Consider the following 21,625-nt stretch of genomic DNA (forward strand, 5'->3'; position numbering starts at 1 on the left):
CCACCGAACATCCAGAACATACACAGCCAGCTAAGGTGCTCCCCTCTCTTATCCATCTGGAGGAACTCTGCGAAGTAGGTGTACACGATGGGGACAGTCCCTCCGATCCTGGTGGAACAATACAACAGAGATTAGAGACATTTAAACTCTGAATATATTCTTTAACATGTGCAGGACTGTTGAAACAGTGAAATGGGGTGTTATCCTCTTGAGGAGGTCTGTTCTGTGGACTTTGTTGAATTCACGGTCTGACCACACAACCCCAGACACCTGGACCTATTCTCCCGTTGGCTCCGGGAAAGGGTTCTGTTATGATGTGTCCAAATGTCACCTTATTCCCTTTGTGGAGCGAACCTTCTGACCAGAGCCCATAGGAAGTGAACTTAATAGGGAATAAGCAGCCATTTAGGACTGGACCATGATATTATGATCTTGGGGCCTTGGCTGGGCTCAGGGAGTCCTCCAGACAGGGCTGGGCTCAGGGAGTCCTCCAGACAGAGCTGGGCTCAGGGAGTCCTCCAGACAGAGCTGGGCTCAGGGAGTCCTCCAGACAGAGCTGGGCTCAGGGAGTCCTCCAGACAGAGCTGGGCTCAGGGAGTCCTCCAGACAGAGCTGGGCTCAGGGAGTCCTCCAGACAGAGCTGGGTTAAAGGGGAGTCCTCCAGGCAGAGCTGGGCTCAGGGAGTCCTCCAGACAGAGCTGGGTTCAGGGGGAGTCCTCCAGACAGAGCTGCGTTCAGGGGAGTCCTCCAGACAGAGCTGGGATCAGGGATTCCTCCAGAGATAGCTTACAGTAATCATCTCTCTTCATCTCCCTCTCCATCCCTCTCTCAACATCCATCTCTCTTCATCTCCCTCCCCATCCCTCTCTCAACATCCATCTCTCCTCATCTCCCTCTCCATCCCTCTCTCTACATCCCTCTCGCCATCTCTCTACATCCATCTCTCTACATCTCCCTCCCCATCCCTCTCTCAACATCCATCTCTCCTCATCTCCCTCTCCATCCCTCTCTCTACATCCATCTCTCTTCATCCATCTCTCTTCATCTCCCTCTCCATCCCTCTCTCTACATCCCTCTCGCCATTTCTCTACATCCATCTCTCTACATCCCTCTCTCCATCTCTTTCTCTACATCCCTCTCTACATCCGTCTCTACATCCCTCTCACCATCTCTCTCTCCATCTCAGCAACAGAGTCTCATCTCACCCGAAGCCGGAGCAGAACCGGAAGAAGAGGAAGAAACCGTATCCCTGAGCGAAGCAGGACAGGAAGCTGAAGACACAGTCGATGGCCAGACAGTAGATCAGACATTTCCTACGGCCCATCTTATCCGCCAGGCTGCCCCACACGAAAGCCCCCACCATCATCGACACATACACCAACAGACCTGTTAACAGAGAGAGAAACACAGCTCTGTCAATAGAGGCAGAGACTCTGGAGGATTGATCATTTGGTACAAACCCCCCCCCAAAAAAATCTAATCGATCCCCTCAAAATTGGTAATTATCACATTTGGTTAAAACTGAAAATAGAACTTGTACTGACAGAAAGATTTGTTATTTTGCGCTATATATATGCCCCCTCAGAATCCCCATATACAGTGTTTTGCGAAAGTATTCGGCCCCCTTGAACTTTGCGACCTTTTGCCACATTTCAGGCTTCAAACATAAAGATATAAAACTGTATTTTTTTGTGAAGAATCAACAAGTGGGACACAATCATGAAGTGGAACGACATTTATTGGATATTTCAAACTTTTTTAACAAATCAAAAACTGAAAAATTGGGCTAGCAAAATTATTCAGCCCCCTTAAGTTAATACTTTGTAGCGCCACCTTTTGCTGCGATTACAGCTGTAAGTCGCTTGGGGTATGTCTCTATCAGTTTTGCACATCGAGAGACTGAATTTTTTTTCCATTCCTCCTTGCAAAACAGCTCGAGCTCAGTGAGGTTGGATGGAGAGCATTTGTGAACAGCAGTTTTCAGTTCTTTCCACAGATTCTCGATTGGATTCAGGTCTGGACTTTGACTTGGCCATTCTAACACCTGGATATGTTTATTTTTGAACCATTGCATTGTAGATTTTGCTTTATGTTTTGGATCATTGTCTTGTTGGAAGACAAATCTCCGTCCCAGTCTCAGGTCTTTTGCAGACTCCATCAGGTTTTCTTCCAGAATGGTCCTGTATTTGGCTCCATCCATCTTCCCATCAATTTTAACCATCTTCCCTGTCCCTGCTGAAGAAAAGCAGGCCCAAACCATGATGCTGCCACCACCATGTTTGACAGTGGGTATGGTGTGTTCAGGGTGATGAGCTGTGTCGCTTTTACGCCAAACATAACGTTTTGCATTGTTGCCAAAAAGTTCAATTTTGGTTTCATCTGACCAGAGCACCTTCTTCCACATGTTTGGTGTGTCTCCCAGGTGGCTTGCGGCAAACTTTAAACAGCACTTTTTAAGGATATCTTTAAGAAATGGCTTTCTTCTTGCCACTCTTCCATAAAGGCCAGATTTGTGCAATATACGACTGATTGTTGTCCTATGGACAGAGTCTCCCACCTCAGCTGTAGATCTCTGCAGTTCATCCAGAGTGATCATGGGCCTCTTGGCTGCATCTCTGATCAGTCTTCTCCTTGTATGAGCTGAAAGTTTAGAGGGACGGCCAGGTCTTGGTAGATTTGCAGTGGTCTGATACTCATTCCATTTCAATATTATCGCTTGCACAGTGCTCCTTGGGATGTTTAAAGCTTGGAAAATCTTTTTGTATCCAAATCCGGCTTTAAACTTCTTCACAACAGTATCTCGGACCTGCCTGGTGTGTTCCTTGTTCTTCATGATGCTCTCTGCGCTTTTAACAGACCTCTGAGACTATCACAGTGCAGGTGCATTTATACGGAGACTTGATTACACACAGGTGGATTGTATTTATCATCATTAGTCATTTAGGTCAACATTGGATCATTCAGAGATCCTCACTGAACTTCTGGACAGAGTTTGCTGCACTGAAAGTAAAGGGGCTGAATAATTTTGCACGCCCAATTTTTCAGTTTTTGATTTGTTAAAAAGTTTGAAATATCCAATAAATGTCGTTCCACTTCATGATTGTGTCCCACTTGTTGGTGATTCTTCACAAAAAAATACAGTTTTATATCTTTATGTTTGAAGCCTGAAATGTGGCAAAGTTCAAAGGGGGGCTGAATACTTTAGCAAGGCACTGTAACTCAAAGAAGATATTCCCCACCCTTGAGGAAGAGACCTGCCATTTGCAGGCCCATGGAAATGTCCTCATCTGTGGGGACACAAATTCGCTCACAGGAACACTACCTGATCTAACGAGCACACGAGGGGACAGCTTTATTACAGGCCGTACTGTTTCTAACTGTCTTCATCTGCCCCATAGAAACAACAGTGACAGCACCGTCATCAAGAACAGAAGGGATCTGTTGCAGCTCTGTAGAAGCCTGGGTCTGTACTTTGTCAATGATAGGTTATGGGGGGGACTCTTTGGGGAGATTCACCTACTGCTCACCTCTTGGCCACAGTAGAGTAGACTATATGATCACAGACAGGGACCCCTTCTCTCTCAGCTCATTCACTATCAAGCCACGAACACCTCTGTCTGATCACAGACACGTTATGGTGTTCCTCAGAAGAACAGACATGGAAACAACCACACATTCACAGCCCAGTAAGCTGTACAACATCAGACATTCATACAGATGGGCCCAAAACAGCACAGAAAAATAGCAGACAGCAACCAGTAACCAACATATCCAGACAGTCTTAAATAACTTCCTGGAGAGCACATCCACTCACAGTGAAGAAGGCATCAATCTGGCAGAACAAAACATCAACTATATATTCAGGCAAAAGGCCTTCATTGCTGTGAGACTTTAAAACTCAAAAGTCAGTTTATTAAGAACAAATTCTTATTTACAGTGACAGCCTAGGAACAGGGGTTTAACTGCCTTGACAGATTGTTACCTTGTCAGCTCAGGGATTAGATCTAGCAACTTTTTGGTTACTGGTCCAACGCTTCAACCACGAGGCTACCTGCCGCCCCTACACTCTAACCACTAGGCTACCTGCTGCCCCTACACTCTAACCACTAGGCTACCTACCGCCCCTACACTCCAACCACTAGGCTACCTACCCCCCTACACTCCAACCACTAGGCTACCTACCCCTCCCCTATACTCTAAACACTAGGCTACCTGCCGCCCCTACACTCTAACCACTAGGCTACCTGCCGCCCCTACACTCCAACCACAAGGCTACCTACCGCCCCTACACTCTAACCACTAGGCTACCTGCCGCCCCTACACTCTAACCACTAGGCTACCTGACGCCCCTACACTCTAACCACTAGGCTGCCTGCCGCCCCTACACTCTAACCGCTAAACTACCTGCCGCCCATAAAACTCTAACCACTAGACTACCTGCCCCCCCTACACTCTAACCACTAGGCTACCTACCGCCCCTACACTCTAATCACTAGGCTACCTGCCGCCCCTACACTCTAACCACTAGGCTACCTGCCGCCCCTACACTCTAACCACTAGGCTACCTGATGCCCCTACACTCTAATCACTAGGCTACCTACCTCCTCTACACTCTAACCACTAGGCTACCTACCGCCCCTACACTCTAACCACTAGACTACCTGCTGCCCCTTCACTCTAACCACTAGACTACCTGCTAGACTACCTGCTGCCCCTACACTCTAACCACTAGACTACCTGCCCCCCCTACACTCTAACCACTAGACTACCTGCTGCCCCTACACTCTAACCACTAGACTACCTGCTAGACTACCTGCTGCCCCTACACTCTAACCACTAGACTACCTGCTAGACTACCTGCTGCCCCTACACTCTAATCACTAGACTACCTGCTGCCCCTACACTCTAACCACTAGACTAACTGCTGCCCCTACACTCTAACCACTAGACTACCTGCTGCCCCTACACTCTAACCACTAGACTACCTGCTGCCCCTACACTCTAACCACTAGACTACCTGCTGCCCCTACACTCTAACCACTAGACTACCTGCTAGACTACCTGCTGCCCCTACACTCTAACCACTAGACTACCTGCTGCCCCTACACTCTAACCACTAGACTACCTGCTGCCCCTACACTCTAACCACTAGACTACCTGCCGCCCCAACATAACCACTAGACTACCTGCTGCCCCTACACTCTAACCACTAGACTAACCACTGCTGCCCCTACACTCTAACCACTAGACTACCTGCCGCCCCTAACACTCTAACCACTAGACTACCTGCCACCCCTACACTCTAACCACTAGACAACCTGCCACCCCTACACTCTAACCACTATACTACCTGACGCCCCTACACTCTAACCACTAGACTACCTGCTGCCCCAACACTCTAACCACTAGACTACCTGCTGTCCCAGTCCATAAACACAAACAACTTCTGGCAAAATTGGAGAAACCTAAAAATAAAATCAAAACAAAAGGAATTAGTGATATAAAACCTTGACATACAGTATGTACCCATTATAAACTAATTAGCCATTGTAAACGAATTACCCATTATAAACTAATAACCCATTATAAACTAATAACCCATTATAAACTAATTCCCCGTTATAAACTAATAACCCATTATAAACTAATAACCCGTTATAAACTAATTCCCCGTTATAAACTAATTCCCCGTTATAAACTAATAACCCATTATAAATTAATAACCCATTATAAACTAATAACCCATTAGAAACGAATAACCCATTATAAACTAATACCCCGTTATAAACTAATAACCCATTATAAACTAATAACCCATTATAAACTAATAACCCATTATAAACTAATAACCCATTATAAACTAATACCACATTACAAACTATTAACCCGTTATAAACTAATAACCCACTATAAACTAATACCCCGTTACAAACTAGTAACCCGTTATAAACTAATAACCCATTATAAACTAATACCCCATTATAAACTATTAACCCGTTATAAACTAATAACCCGTTATAAACTATTAACCCATTATAAACTATTAACCCATTATAAACTAATACCCCATTATAAACTATTAACCCGTTATAAACTTATAACCCGTTATAAACTATTAACCCGTTATAAACTATTAACCCATTATAAACTATTAACCCATTATAAACTAATACCCCATTATAAACTATAAACTAATACCCCATTATAAACTTATAACCCGTAAAACCCGTTATAAACTAATAACCCATTATGAACTAACAACCATTATAAACGAATAACCCATTATAAACTAATAACCCATAATAAACTAATACCCCATTATAGACTAAACCCCATTATAAACTAATAACCCATTATAAACAAATAACTCATTATAAACTAATAACCATAAACTATTAACCCGTTCTAAACTATTAACCTGTTATAAACTATTAACCCATTATAAACTATTAACCCATTATAAACTAATACCCCGTTATAAACTAATACCCCATTATAAACTAATAACCCATTATAGACTAAACCCCATTATAAACGAATAACCCATTATAAACTAATAACCCGTTATAATCGAATAACCCGTTATAAACTATTAACCCATTATAAACTATTAACCCATTATAAACTATTAACCCGTTATAAACTATTAACCCATTATAAACTATTAACCCATTATAAACTAATAACCCGTTATAAACTATTAACCCACTATAAACTATTAACCCATTATAAACTAATAACCCGTTATAAACTAATAACCCGTTATAAACTATTAACCCATTCTAAACTAATTACCCATTATAAACTAATAACCCATTATAAACTAATAACCCATTATAAACTAATAACCCATTATAAACTAATAACCCATTCTAAACTCATACCCCATTATAAACTAATAACCCATTATAAACTAATAACCCATTAAAAAACTCTCTACAACACTGTTCAAAGTGATGCAGAACAAATTCATGACAAGTTGAACCGTGTTATAAAATATATAAAGGCCAATCAAACTGACCATTACTGACCAATCAAACTGACCAATCAAACTGACCATTACTGACCAATCAATCTGACCAATCAATCTGACCATTACTGACTAATCAAACTGACCATTACTGACCAATCAAACTGACCATTACTGACCAATCAAACTGACCATTACAGACCAATCAAACTGACCAATCAATCTGACCATTACTGACCAATCAAACTGACCAATCAAACTGACCATTACTGACCAATCAAACTGACCAATCAAACTGACCATTACAGACCAATCAATCTGACCAATCAATCTGACCATTACTGACTAATCAAACTGACCATTACTGACCAATCAAGCTGACCATTACTGACCAATCAAACTGACCAATCAAGCTGACCATTACTGACCAATCAAACTGACCATTACAGACCAATCAAACTGACCATTACTGACCAATCAATCTAACCATTACTGACCAATCAAACTGACCATTACTGACCAATCAAACTGACCATTACTGACCAATCAAACTGACCATTACAGACCAATCAATCTAACCATTACTGACCAATCAAACTGACCATTACTGACCAATCAAACTGGCCATTACTGACCAATCAAACTGACCAATCAAACTGGCCATTACTGACCGATCAAACTGACCAATCAAACTAGCCATTACTGACCAATCAAACTGACCATTACTGACCAATCACCAGACCAGGAGCTCTATAATGCTTTATTTAACCTTCATTTAACTCTGCAAGTCAGTTAACAAAGAATGTCTTATTTACAGTGACGGCCTACACCGGCCAAACACGTAACCAATTGATGTGCAGCCCTATGGGACTGGTATTGAACCAGGGTCTGTAGTGCCTTAGACCCCTGACCCACTCAGGAGCCCAAACTCCTGAGTATAAGAAACTTCAGACCCTCACATTTAAAATGCATGCAGACCTAATGTCATCCTAAATGAGATGCTCAAATTCACTAGTGCGAAATTGGTACAAAATATATCTCAAAATATATCTCAATTGGTACAAAATATATAGAGTACTGCACATACTACAATTACTTATGTTTAAATATATAGAGTACTGCACACACTACAATTACTAAGGTTTAAATATATAGAGTACTGCACACACTACAATTACTGAGGTTTAAATATATAGAGTACTGCACACACTACAATTACTGAGGTTTAAATATATAGAGTACTGCACACACTACAATTACTTTAAAAATAAGACCAACTGGACACCTTAATGAGGCAGTGAATGAACTGAGAGAGGAAGTATGCAGGGCATTCTACTTAATTTAAAAACAAATTTAAATTTGTCATTGAACAAACTGCACTTTATGGCAGCGATGTGTGGGGTCCACCTGAAAAACAAGATATCACCCAATGGGACAAACATCCCATTGAAACCCTGCATGCAGAGTTCTGTAAGATTCTCTTACATGTCCAGAGGAAAACTACAAACAATGCATGCAGGGCAGAATTAGGACAATAACCAATACAAATTATTTTTTTAAAGAGCAGTTAAGATTGGGAAACATCTAAAATACAGTCAAGAGCCATGCCAAGAGCTGAGCAAAGAAAAGAGTCCCCTCATCCAGCTGGTCCTGGGGCTGAGTTCACTAACCTGTTCTACTAACACACTGACGCCTCAGTCCCCTCATCCAGCTGGTCCTGAGTTCACTACCCTGTTCTACTAACACACTGAAGCCTCAGTCCCCTCATCCAGCTGGTCCTGGGGCTTATTTCACTAACCTGTTATACTAACACACTGAAGCCTCAGTCCCCTCATCCAGCTGGTCCTGGGGCGGAGTTCACTAACCTGTTCTACTAACACACTGAAGCCTCAGTCCCCTCATCCAGCTGGTCCTGGGGCTGATTTCACTAACCTGTTCTTCTAACACACTGAAGCCTCAGTCCCCTCATCCAGCTGGTCCTGGGGCGGATTTCACTAACCTGTTCTACTAACACACTGAAGCCTCAGTCCCCTCATCCAGCTGGTCCTGGAGCTGAGTTCACTAACCTGTTCTACTAACACACTGAAGCCTCAGTCCCCTCATCCAGCTGGTCCTGGGGCTGATTTCACTAACCTGTTCTACTAACACACTGACGCCTCAGTCCCCTCATTCAGCTGGTCCTGGGGCTGAGTTCACTAACCTGTTCTACTAACACACTGAAGCCTCAGTCCCCTCATCCAGCTGGTCCTGGGGCTGAGTTCACTAACCTGTTCTACTAACACACTGACGCCTCAGTCCCCTCATCCAGCTGGTCCTGGTTCTGATTTCACTAACCTGTTCTACTAACACACTGAAGCCTCAGTCCCCTCATCCAGCTGGTCCTGGGGCGGAGTTCACTAACCTGTTCTACTAACACACTGAAGCCTCAGTCCCCTCATCCAGCTGGTCCTGGAGCTGATTTCACTAACCTGTTCAACTAACACACTGAAGCCTCAGTCCCCTCATCCGGCAGATCCTGGGGCTGAGTTTACTAACCCCTTCTACTTACACACTGATGCCTCAGTCCCCTCATCCAGCTGGTCCTGGGGCTGAGTTCACTAACCTGTTCTACTTACACATTGGCACCTCAGTCCCCTCATCCAGCTGGTCCTGAGTTCACTAACCTGTTCTACTAACACACTGAAGCCTCAGTCCCCTCATCCAGCTGGTCCTGGGGCTGATTTCACTAACCTGTTCAACTAACACACTGAAGCCTCAGTCCCCTCATCCAGCTGGTCCTGGGGCTGAGTTCACTAACCTGTTCTACTAACACACTGAAGCCTCAGTCCCCTCATCCAGCTCGTCCTGGGGCTGAGTTCACTAACCTGTTCTACTAACACACTGACGCCTCAGTCCCCTCATCCAGCTGGTCCTGGGGCTGATTTCACTAACCTGTTCTACTAACACACTGATGCCTCAGTCCCCTCATCCAGCTGGTCCTGGGGCTGAGTTCACTAACCTGTTCTACTAACACACTGAAGCCTCAGTCCCCTCATCCAGCTGGTCCTGGGGCTGAGTTCACTAACCTGTTCTACAAACACACTGAAGCCTCAGTCCCCTCATCCAGCTGGTCCTGGGGCTGAGTTCACTAACCTGTTCTACTAACACACTGAAGCCTCAGTCCCCTCATCCAGCTGGTCCTGAGTTCACTAACCTGTTCTACTAACACACTGAAGCCTCAGTCCCCTCATCCAGCTGGTCCTGGGGCTGAGTTCACTAACCTGTTCTACAAACACACTGAAGCCTCAGTCCCCTCATCCAGCTGGTCCTGGGGCTGAGTTCACTAACCTGTTCTACTAACACACTGAAGCCTCAGTCCCCTCATCCAGCTGGTCCTGAGTTCACTAACCTGTTCTACTAACACACTGAAGCCTCAGTCCCCTCATCCAGCTGGTCCTGGGGCTGATTTCACTAACCTGTTCTACTAACACACTGAAGCCTCAGTCCCCTCATCCAGCTGGTCCTGGGGCTGATTTCACTAACCTGTTCTACTTACACACTGAAGCCTCAGTCCACTCATCCAGCTGGTCCTGGGGCTGATTTCACTAACCTGTTCAACTAACACACTGAAGCCTCAGTCCCCTCATCCAGCTGGTCCTGGGGCTGAGTTCACTAACCTGTTCTACTAACACACTGAAGCCTCAGTCCCCTCATCCACCTGGTCCTGGGGCTGAGTTCACTAACCTGTTCTACTAACACACTGAAGCCTCAGTCCCCTCATCCAGCTCGTCCTGGGGCTGAGTTCACTAACCTGTTCTACTAACACACTGACGCCTCAGTCCCCTCATCCAGCTGGTCCTGGGGCTGAGTTCACTAACCTGTTCAACTAACACACTGAAGCCTCAGTCCCCTCATCCAGCTGGTCCTGGGGCTGAGTTCACTAACCTGTTCTACTAACACACTGAAGCCTCAGTCCCCTCATCCAGCTGGTCCTGGGGCTGAGTTCACTAACCTGTTCTACTAACACACTGAAGCCTCAGTCCCCTCATCCAGCTGGTCCTGGGGCTGAGTTCACTAACCTGTTCTACTAACACACTGACACCTCAGTCCCCTCATCCAGCTGGTCCTGAGTTCACTAACCTGTTCTACTAACACACTGAAGCCTCAGTCCCCTCATCCAGTTGGTCCTGGGGCTGAGTTCACTAACCTGTTCTACTAACACACTGAAGCCTCAGTCCCCTCATCCAGCTGGTCCTGGGGCTGATTTCACAAACCTGTTCTACTAACACACTGAAGCCTCAGTCCCCTCAACCAGCTGGTCCTGGGGCTGAGTTCACTAACCTGTTCTACTAACACACTGAAGCCTCAGTCCCCTCACCCAGCTGGTCCTGGGGCTGAGTTCACTAACCTGTTCTACTAACACACTGAAGCCTCAGTCCCCTCACCCAGCTGGTCCTGGGGCTGAGTTCACTAACCTGTTCTACTAACACACTGAAGCCTCAGTCCCCTCACCCAGCTGGTCCTGGGGCTGAGTTCACTAACCTGTTCTACTAACACACTGAAGCCTCAGTCCCCTCATCCAGCTGGTCCTGGGGCTGAGTTCACTAACCTGTTCTACTAACACACTGAAGCCTCAGTCCCCTCATCCAGCTGGTCCTGGGGCTGAGTTCACTAACCTGTTCTACTAACACACTGAAGCCTCAGTCCCCTCACCCAGCTGGTCCTGGGGCTGAGTTCACTAACCTGTTCTACTAACACACTGAAGCCTCAGTCCCCTCATCCAGCTGGTCCTGGGGCTGAGTTCACTAACCTGTTCTACTAACACACTGAAGCCTCAGTCCCCTCATCCACCTGGTCCTGGGGCTGAGTTCACTAACCTGTTCTACTAACACACTGAAGCCTCAGTCCCCTCATCCAGCTCGTCCTGGGGCTGAGTTCACTAACCTGTTCTACTAACACACTGAAGCCTCAGTCCCCTCATCCAGCTGGTCCTGGGGCTGATTTCACTAACCTGTTCTACTAACACACTGAAGCCTCAGTCCCCTCATCCAGCTGGTCCTGGGGCTGAGTTCACTAACCTGTTCTACTAACACACTGAAGCCTCAGTCCCCTCATCCAGCTGGTCCTGGGGCTGAGTTCACTAACCTGTTCTACTAACACACTGACGCCTCAGTCCCCTCATTCAGCTGGTCCTGGGGCTGAGTTCACTAACCTGTTCTACTAACACACTGACGCCTCAGTCCCCTCATTCAGCTGGTCCTGGGGCTGAGTTCACTTACCTGTTCTACTAACACACTGAAGCCTCAGTCCCCTCATCCAGTTGGTCCTGGGGCTGAGTTCACAAACCTGTTCTACTAACGCACTGAAACATCAGTCCCCTCATCCAGTTGGTCCTGGGGCTGAGTTCACTAACCTGTTCTACTAACACACTGAAGCCTCAGGACCAGAACATCCAATCAATCAGAATAAAACAAACTACAACACAGTCAAAACAAAACTACATTGCTTATTGGGAAACACAAGCACAAAGCAAAATGCAGTGCTATTTAGCCCTAAATTGACAGTAAACCATGGAAAACTATTTGACCATGGTTACTGATCAAAACCTTAGAAAAACCTTGACAACGTACAGGCTCAGTGAGAACAGCCTTGCAGGGTAGACACAGGAAAACCTGGCTCCCTGTAGAGGAAAGGCTGTGTAACCACTGCACCACAGCAGAACCTGAGACAGAGCTGCATTTCTTGTCAAAATGTAAAACATATAAAACAATTAGTTTCATTTAGTTACATTTAGTTTAAATTAGTTTCACTAATTCATTCAATTTGTTTAATTTCCCCAAATTTGAGAACCCTTATTTAAGGTTTCAAAGACCTCTCTGATGAGGATAGGCGACCCGTCCTGTTGAGGGAGGACACAGAGAGCTGTGTGTTGGCAACACACTACATTGCTGCCTGCCATAAGATGAGGGACAGTGTCTGACAGACCAACCATGTCCTCTATGCTTATTGTTATTGTTGAATGTCTGGTTATTTTGACCCTTGATTATTGTTGTTACTGTTGTCCTGTCGACAATATTCGGCAGGATGTACAGTACATTGTTATGTCATGCCAATAAAGCAAATTGAATTGAATTGAGAGAGAGAGAGAGAGAGAGAGGTATTAGTACTGCCAGGAACATAAACAAACAAACAAACAAACGGACGGACGGACGGACAGGATATCATCCCAAACCCATACTCATTCTGTCTGTCAATCAAGCCAACAGTAGAGTAATGTTGTGCTGCCAGACTTTACACAGTGGCTCAATGCTCACAGTAGAGTAATGTTGTGTTGCCAGACTTTACACAGTGGCTCAAGGCTCACAGTAGAGTAATGTTGTGCTGCCAGACTTTACACAGTGGCTCAAGGCTCACAGTAGAGTAATGTTGTGCTGCCAGACTTTACACAGTGGCTCAAGGCTCACAGTAGAGTAATGTTGTGCTGCCAGACTTTACACAGTGGCTCAACGCTCACAGTAGAGTAATGTTGTGTTGCCAGACTTTACACAGTGGCTCAAGGCTCACAGTAGAGTAATGTTGTGCTGCCAGACTTTACACAGTGGCTCAAGGCTCACAGTAGAGTAATGTTGTGCTGCCAGACTTTACACAGTGGCTCAATGCTCACAGTAGAGTAATGTTGTGCTGCCAGACTTTACACAGTGGCTCAAGGCTCATAGTAGAGTAATGTTGTGTTGCCAGACTTTACACAGTGGCTCAATGCTCACAGTAGAGTAATGTTGTGCTGCCAGACTTTACACAGTGGCTCAAGGCTCATAGTAGAGTAATGTTGTGTTGCCAGACTTTACACAGTGGCTCAATGCTCACAGTAGAGTACCGTTGTGTTGCCAGACTTTACACAGTGGCTCAAGGCTCATAGTAGAGTAATGTTGTGCTGCCAGACTTTACACAATGGCTCAAGGCTCATAGTAGAGTAATGTTGTGCTGCCAGACTTTACACAGTGGCTCAAGGCACATAGTAGAGTAATGTTGTGCTGCCAGACTTTACACAGTGGCTCAAGGCTCATAGTAGAGTAATGTTGTGCAGCCAGACTTTACACAGTGGCTCAAGGCGCATAGTAGAGTAATGTTGTGCTGCCAGACTTTACACAGTGGCTCAAGGCTCATAGTTGAGTAATGTTGTGCTGCCAGACTTTACACAGTGGCTTCAGGCTCATAGTAGAGTAATGTTGTGCTGCCAGACTTTACACAGTGGCTCAAGGCTCACAGTAGAGTAATGTTGTGTTGCCAGACTTTCCACAGTGGCTCAAGGCTCACAGCAAAGTGGGCGTCCTCTCCTCCACTAGGAGGCTCACTTTGCCACGTTGTCCTATTGAACTGGTCTTAATGAATTAGGAAAAGGGGAAAGTCCTTATTGAATATATCCTTCCAAAAAAGACATGTGAATTCCCCCACATTCACGGAAATGAATCCAGAGCAACAAAGCAAATCTAGCAATACACAGTGACATAAATCTGGGTTAAAACAACACCTTCTAAATGAAGATAGAGGAATCTATTTGGATAGTAACAACACCTTCTAAATGAAGATAGAGGAATCTATTTGGATAGTAACAACACCTTCTAAATGAAGATAGAGGAATCTATTTGGATAGTAACAACACCTTCTAAATGAAGATAGAGGAATCTATTTGGATAGTAACATAGTAACAACACCTTCTAAATGAAGATAGAGGAATCTATTTGGATAGTAACATAGTAACAACACCTTCTAAATTAAGATAGAGGAATCTATTTGGATAGTAACAACACCTTCTAAATGAAGATAGAGGAATCTATTTGGATATTAACATGGTAACAACACCTTCTAAATTAAAATAGAGGAATCTATTTAGATATTAACATAGTAACAACACCTTCTAAATGAAGATAGAGGAATCTATTTGGAGAGTAACATAGTAACAACACCTTCTAAATGAAGATAGAGGAATCTATTTGGATATTAACATGGTAACAACACCTTCTAAATGAAGATAGAGGAATCTATTTGGATAGTAACATTTTAACAACACCTTCTAAATGAAGATAGAGGAATCTATTTGGATAGTAACAACACCTTCTAAATGAAGATAGAGTAATCTATTTGGATAGTAACAACACCTTCTAGATGAAGATAGAGTAATCCATTTGGATAGTAACAACACCTTCTAGATGAAGATAGAGGAATATATTTGGATAGTAACAACACCTTCTAAATGAAGATAAAGGAATCTATTTGGATAGTAACAACACCTTCTAAATGAAGATTGAGGAATCTATTTGGATCGTAACATAGTAACAACACCTTCTAAATGAAGATAGAGGAATCTATTTGGATAGTAACATAGTAACAACACCTTCTAAATGAAGATAGAGGAATCTATTTGGATATTAACATAGTAACAACACCTTCTAAATGAAGATAGAGGAATCTATTTGGATAGTAACATAGTAACAACACCTTCTAAATGAAGATAGAGGAATCTATTTGGATATTAACATGGTAACAACACCTTCTAAATTAAAATAGAGGAATCTATTTAGATATTAACATAGTAACAACACCTTCTAAATGAAGATAGAGGAATCTATTTGGAGAGTAACATAGTAACAACACCTTCTAAATGAAGATAGAGGAATCTATTTGGATATTAACATGGTAACAACACCTTCTAAATGAAGATAGAGGAATCTATTTGGATAGTAACATTTTAACAACACCTTCTAAATGAAGATAGAGGAATCTATTTGGATAGTAACAACACCTTCTAAATGAAGATAGAGTAATCTATTTGGATAGTAACAACACCTTCTAGATGAAGATAGAGTAATCCATTTGGATAGTAACAACACCTTCTAGATGAAGATAGAGGAATATATTTGGATAGTAACAACACCTTCTAAATGAAGATAAAGGAATCTATTTGGATAGTAACAACACCTTCTAAATGAAGATTGAGGAATCTATTTGGATCGTAACATAGTAACAACACCTTCTAAATGAAGATAGAGGAATCTATTTGGATAGTAACATAGTAACAACACCTTCTAAATGGAGATAGAGGAATCTATTTGGATAGTAACAACACCTTCTAAATGAAGATAGAGGAATCTATTTGGATAGTAACAACACCTTCTAAATGAAGATAGAGGAATCTATTTGGATAGTAACATAGTAACAACACCTTCTAAATGAAGATAGAGGGAATCTATTTGGATAGTAACAACACCTTCTAAATGAAGATAGAGGAATCTATTTGGATAGTAACATAGTAACAACACCTTCTAAATGAAGATAGAGGAATCTATTTGGATAGTAACAACACCTTCTAAATGAAGATAGTGGAATCTATTTGGATAGTAACAACACCTTCTAAATGAAGATAGAGGAATCTATTTGGATAGTAACAACACCTTCTAAATGAAGATAGAGGAATCTATTTGGATAGTAACATAGTAACAACACCTTCTAAATGAAGATAGAGGAATCTATTTGGATAGTAACAACACCTTCTAAATGAAGATAGAGGAATCTATTTGGATATTAACATAGTAACAACACCTTCTAAATGAAGATAGAGGAATCTATTTGGATAGTAACAACACCTTCTAAATGAAGATAGAGGAATCTATTTGGATATTAACATAGTAACAACACCTTCTAAATGAAGATAGAGGAATCTATTTGGATAGTAACAACACCTTCTAAATGAAGATAGTGGAATCTATTTGGATAGTAACAACACCTTCTAAATGAAGATAGAGGAATCTATTTGGATAGTAACAACACCTTCTAAATGAAGATAGAGGAATCTATTTGGATAGTAACAACACCTTCTAAATGAAGATAGAGGAATCTATTTGGATAGTAACAACACCTTCTAGATGAAGATAGAGGAATCTATTTGGATAGTAACAACACCTTCTAAATGAAGATAGAGGAATCTATTTGGATAGTAACAACACCTTCAAAATGAAGATAGAGGAATCTATTTGGATAGTAACATAGTAACAACACCTTCTAAATGAAGAAAGAGGAATCTATTTGGATAGTAACAACACCTTCTAAATGAAGATAGAGGAATCTATTTGGATAGTAACAACACCTTCTAAATGAAGATAGAGGAATATATTTGGATAGTAACAACACCTTCTAAATGAAGATAGAGGAATCTATTTGGATAGAACAACACCTTCTAAATGAAGATAGAGGAATCTATTTGGATAGTAACATAGTAACAACACCTTCTAAATGAAGATAGAGGAATCTATTTGGATAGTAACATAGTAACAACACCTTCTAAATGGAGATAGAGGAATCTATTTGGATAGTAACATAGTAACAACACCTTCTAAATGAAGATATAGGAATCTATTTGGATAGTAACAACACCTTCTAAATGAAGATAGAGGAATCTATTTGGATAGTAACATAGTAACAACACCTTCTAAATGAAGATAGAGGAATCTATTTGGATAGTAACATAGTAACAACACCTTCTAAATGAAGATAGAGGAATCTATTTGGATAGTAACAACACCTTCTAAATGAAGATAGAGGAATCTATTTGGATAGTAACAACACCTTCTAAATGAAGATAAAGGAATCTATTTGGATAGTAACAACACCTTCTAAATGAAGATTGAGGAATCTATTTGGATCGTAACATAGTAACAACACCTTCTAAATGAAGATAGAGGAATCTATTTGGATAGTAACAACACCTTCTAAATTAAGATAGAGGAATCTATTTGGATAGTAACATAGTAACAACACCTTCTAAATGAAGATAGAGGAATCTATTTGGATAGTAACATAGTAACAACACCTTCTAAATGAAGATAGAGGAATCTATTTGGATAGTAACATAGTAACAACACCTTCTAAATGGAGATAGAGGAATCTATTTGGATAGTAACAACACCTTCTAAATGAAGATAGAGGAATCTATTTGGATAGTAACAACACCTTCTAAATGAAGATAGAGGAATCTATTTGGATAGTAACATAGTAACAACACCTTCTAAATGAAGATAGAGGAATCTATTTGGATAGTAACATAGTAACAACACCTTCTAAATGAAGATAGAGGAATCTATTTGGATAGTAACAACACCTTCTAAATGAAGATAGAGGAATCTATTTGGATAGTAACAACACCTTCTAAATGAAGATAAAGGAATCTATTTGGATAGTAACAACACCTTCTAAATGAAGATTGAGGAATCTATTTGGATCGTAACATAGTAACAACACCTTCTAAAATGAAGATAGAGGAATCTATTTGGATAGTAACATAAAGGAATAACAACACCTTCTAAATGAAGATAGAGGAATCTATTTGGATATTAACATAGTAACAACACCTTCTAAATGAAGATAGAGGAATCTATTTGGATAGTAACAACACCTTCTAAATGAAGATAGTGGAATCTATTTGGATAGTAACAACACCTTCTAAATGAAGATAGAGGAATCTATTTGGATAGTAACAACACCTTCTAAATGAAGATAGAGGAATCTATTTGGATAGTAACAACACCTTCTAAATGAAGATAGAGGAATCTATTTGGATAGTAACATAGTAACAACACCTTCAAAATGAAGATAGAGGAATCTATTTGGATAGTAACATAGTAACAACACCTTCTAAATGAAGAAAGAGGAATCTATTTGGATAGTAACAACACCTTCTAAATGAAGATAGAGGAATCTATTTGGATAGTAACAACACCTTCTAAATGAAGATAGAGGAATATATTTGGATAGTAACAACACCTTCTAAATGAAGATAGAGGAATCTATTTGGATAGAACAACACCTTCTAAATGAAGATAGAGGAATCTATTTGGATAGTAACATAGTAACAACACCTTCTAAATGAAGATAGAGGAATGTATTTGGATATTAACATAGTAACAACACCTTCTAAATGGAGATAGAGGAATCTATTTGGATATTAACATAGTAACAACACCTTCTAAATGAAGATAGAGGAATCTATTTGGATAGTAACATAGTAACAACACCTTCTAAATGAAGATAGAGGAATCTATTTGGATAGTAACATAGTAACAACACCTTCTAAATGAAGATAGAGGAATCTATTTGGATAGTAACATAGTAACAACACCTTCTAAATGAAGATAGAGGAATCTATTTGGATAGTAACATAGTAACAACACCTTCTAAATGAAGATAGAGGAATCTATTTGGATAGTAACATAGTAACAACACCTTCTAAATGAAGATAGAGGAATCTATTTGGATAGTAACATAGTAACAACACCTTCTAAATGAAGATATAGGAATCTATTTGGATAGTAACATAGTAACAACACCTTCTAAATGAAGATAGAGGAATCTATTTGGATAGTAACATAGTAACAACACCTTCGAAATGAAGATAGAGGAATCTATTTGGATAGTAACATAGTAACAACACCTTCTAAATGAAGATAGAGGAATCTATTTGGATAGTAACATAGTAACAACACCTTCTAAATGAAGATAGAGGAATCTATTTGGATAGTAACATAGTAACAACACCTTCTAAATGAAGATAGAGGAATCTATTTGGATAGTAACATAGTAACAACACCTTCTAAATGAAGATAGAGGAATCTATTTGGATAGTAACATAGTAACAACACCTTCTAAATGAAGATAGAGGAATCTATTTGGATATTAACATAGTAACAACACCTTCTAAATGAAGATAGAGGAATCTATTTGGATAGTAACATAGTAACAACACCTTCTAAATGAAGATAGAGGAATCTATTTGGATAGTAACAACACCTTCTAAATGAAGATAGAGGAATCTATTTGGATAGTAACAACACCTTCTAAATGAAGATAGAGGAATCTATTTGGATAGTAACAACACCTTCTAAATGAAGATAGAGGAATCTATTTGGATAGTAACATAGTAACAACACCTTCTAAATGAAGATAGAGGAATCTATTTGGATAGTAACATAGTAACAACACCTTCTAAATGAAGATAGAGGAATCTATTTGGATAGTAACATAGTAACAACACCTTCTAAATGGAGATAGAGGAATCTATTTGGATAGTAACAACACCTTCTAAATGAAGATAGAGGAATCTATTTGGATAGTAACAACACCTTCTAAATGAAGATAGAGGAATCTATTTGGATAGTAACAACACCTTCTAAATGAAGATAGAGGAATCTATTTGGATAGTAACAACACCTTCTAAATGGAGATAGAGGAATCTATTTGGATAGTAACATAGTAACAACACCTTCTAAATGGAGATAGAGTAATCTATTTGGATAGTAACAACACCTTCTAAATGAAGATAGAGGAATCTATTTGGATAGTAACATAGTAACAACACCTTCTAAATGGAGATAGAGGAATCTATTTGGATAGTAACAACACCTTCTAAATGAAGATAGAGGAATCTATTTGGATAGTAACAACACCTTCTAAATGAAGATAGAGGAATCTATTTGGATAGTAACAACACCTTCTAAATGAAGATAGAGGAATATATTTGGATAGTAACAACACCTTCTAAATGAAGATAGAGGAATCTATTTGGATAGTAACAACACCTTCTAAATGGAGATAGAGGAATCTATTTGGATAGTAACATAGTAACAACACCTTCTAAATGAAGATAGAGGAATCTATTTGGATATTAACATAGTAGCAACACCTTCTAAATGAAGATAGAGGAATGTATTTGGATGTTACACCATAATATACAGTACATAATAAAGCCCCTGTATATTATTGATTCTTCATTATATTCTTATATCACCAGCTAGTATTCAGTACTTGGCCGGCCCTCTTAAGGCCATAATACATTGGCAATTTTGAGGGGCTATGTTATCGAACTATCTTACATTGAAAATGAGCAACTTTTTATTATGTGAGTCATTTTGATTGGCAGCGCTTACGAGCGGGTCATTTTTTGGAATCCTCCAATCAGAGTGCAGATGTTGTTCTTGATCTGCCTCAGTCTGCCTTTCTAAAACGTTTTGGAAAACATGGCGGCCATTTTGACCTGAAGTGAGAGGAAATCAGTACGTAGGTGTGTGTCAGTAGACCGTCGTTGCGAGAAGCAGCTACAGTATATGTCTCATGTCTCTCAGGCACCCCTGGCCTGGGTTTATACTACAGCCCTAATTACAGTTGAGTAAGCAGCTTAGCTTAGACTAGCGGCATGTGTTGCTGTGGTGGGCTGTCAGTGCACCTCACTGTGGATTAGTATCCTCCCGAAATGCTACCCTCTACAAACGGTATGTCCTTGTACCAGGCCTCAGGCATCACAGTTAGCCTTCAACCAGGTCACAGACTAGTCACAGCGGGAGGGGCTGGGCAAGGCCTGGGGCTGGGACAGGGGCTGGGACAGGGCCTGGGGCTGGGGCAGGGGCTGGGGGGGGCCTGGGGCTGGGGCTGGGGCAGGGGCTGGGGGGAGGGGCTTGGGGCTTGGTCTGGATAACATAATGAATGGATCTGTTCTGGTATCAGGGTCTTGTTAACTCAGTTGGGGTCTGAGGGATCTGTTCTGATCAGGGTCTTGTTATAGTTGGAGGGTCTGAAACATAATGAATAGATCTGTTCTGGTATCAGGGTCTTGTTAACTCAGTTGGAGGGTCT

General features: G+C 41.4%; 1 protein-coding gene across 1 annotated transcript in view; it reads right to left on the minus strand.

The window, feature by feature from the left end:
• LOC135552073 (synaptic vesicle glycoprotein 2B-like) overlaps positions 1-21,625 on the minus strand; it is an 85,527-nt gene that overhangs the window by 17,643 nt on the left and 46,259 nt on the right. Inside the window, exons 9-11 of the mRNA XM_064983460.1 lie at positions 21,329-21,398; positions 1,206-1,386; positions 1-108 (exon numbers count right to left, since the gene is read on the minus strand). The exon at positions 1-108 is cut by the window's left edge and continues 44 nt beyond it. Coding sequence (XP_064839532.1) covers positions 1-108; positions 1,206-1,386; positions 21,329-21,398 — 359 coding nt within the window. The remainder of the gene's footprint in view (positions 109-1,205; positions 1,387-21,328; positions 21,399-21,625) is intronic.

This window comes from Oncorhynchus masou, chromosome 2 (genome assembly GCF_036934945.1).
Source record: "Oncorhynchus masou masou isolate Uvic2021 chromosome 2, UVic_Omas_1.1, whole genome shotgun sequence".
Lineage (NCBI taxonomy): Eukaryota > Metazoa > Chordata > Actinopteri > Salmoniformes > Salmonidae > Oncorhynchus > Oncorhynchus masou.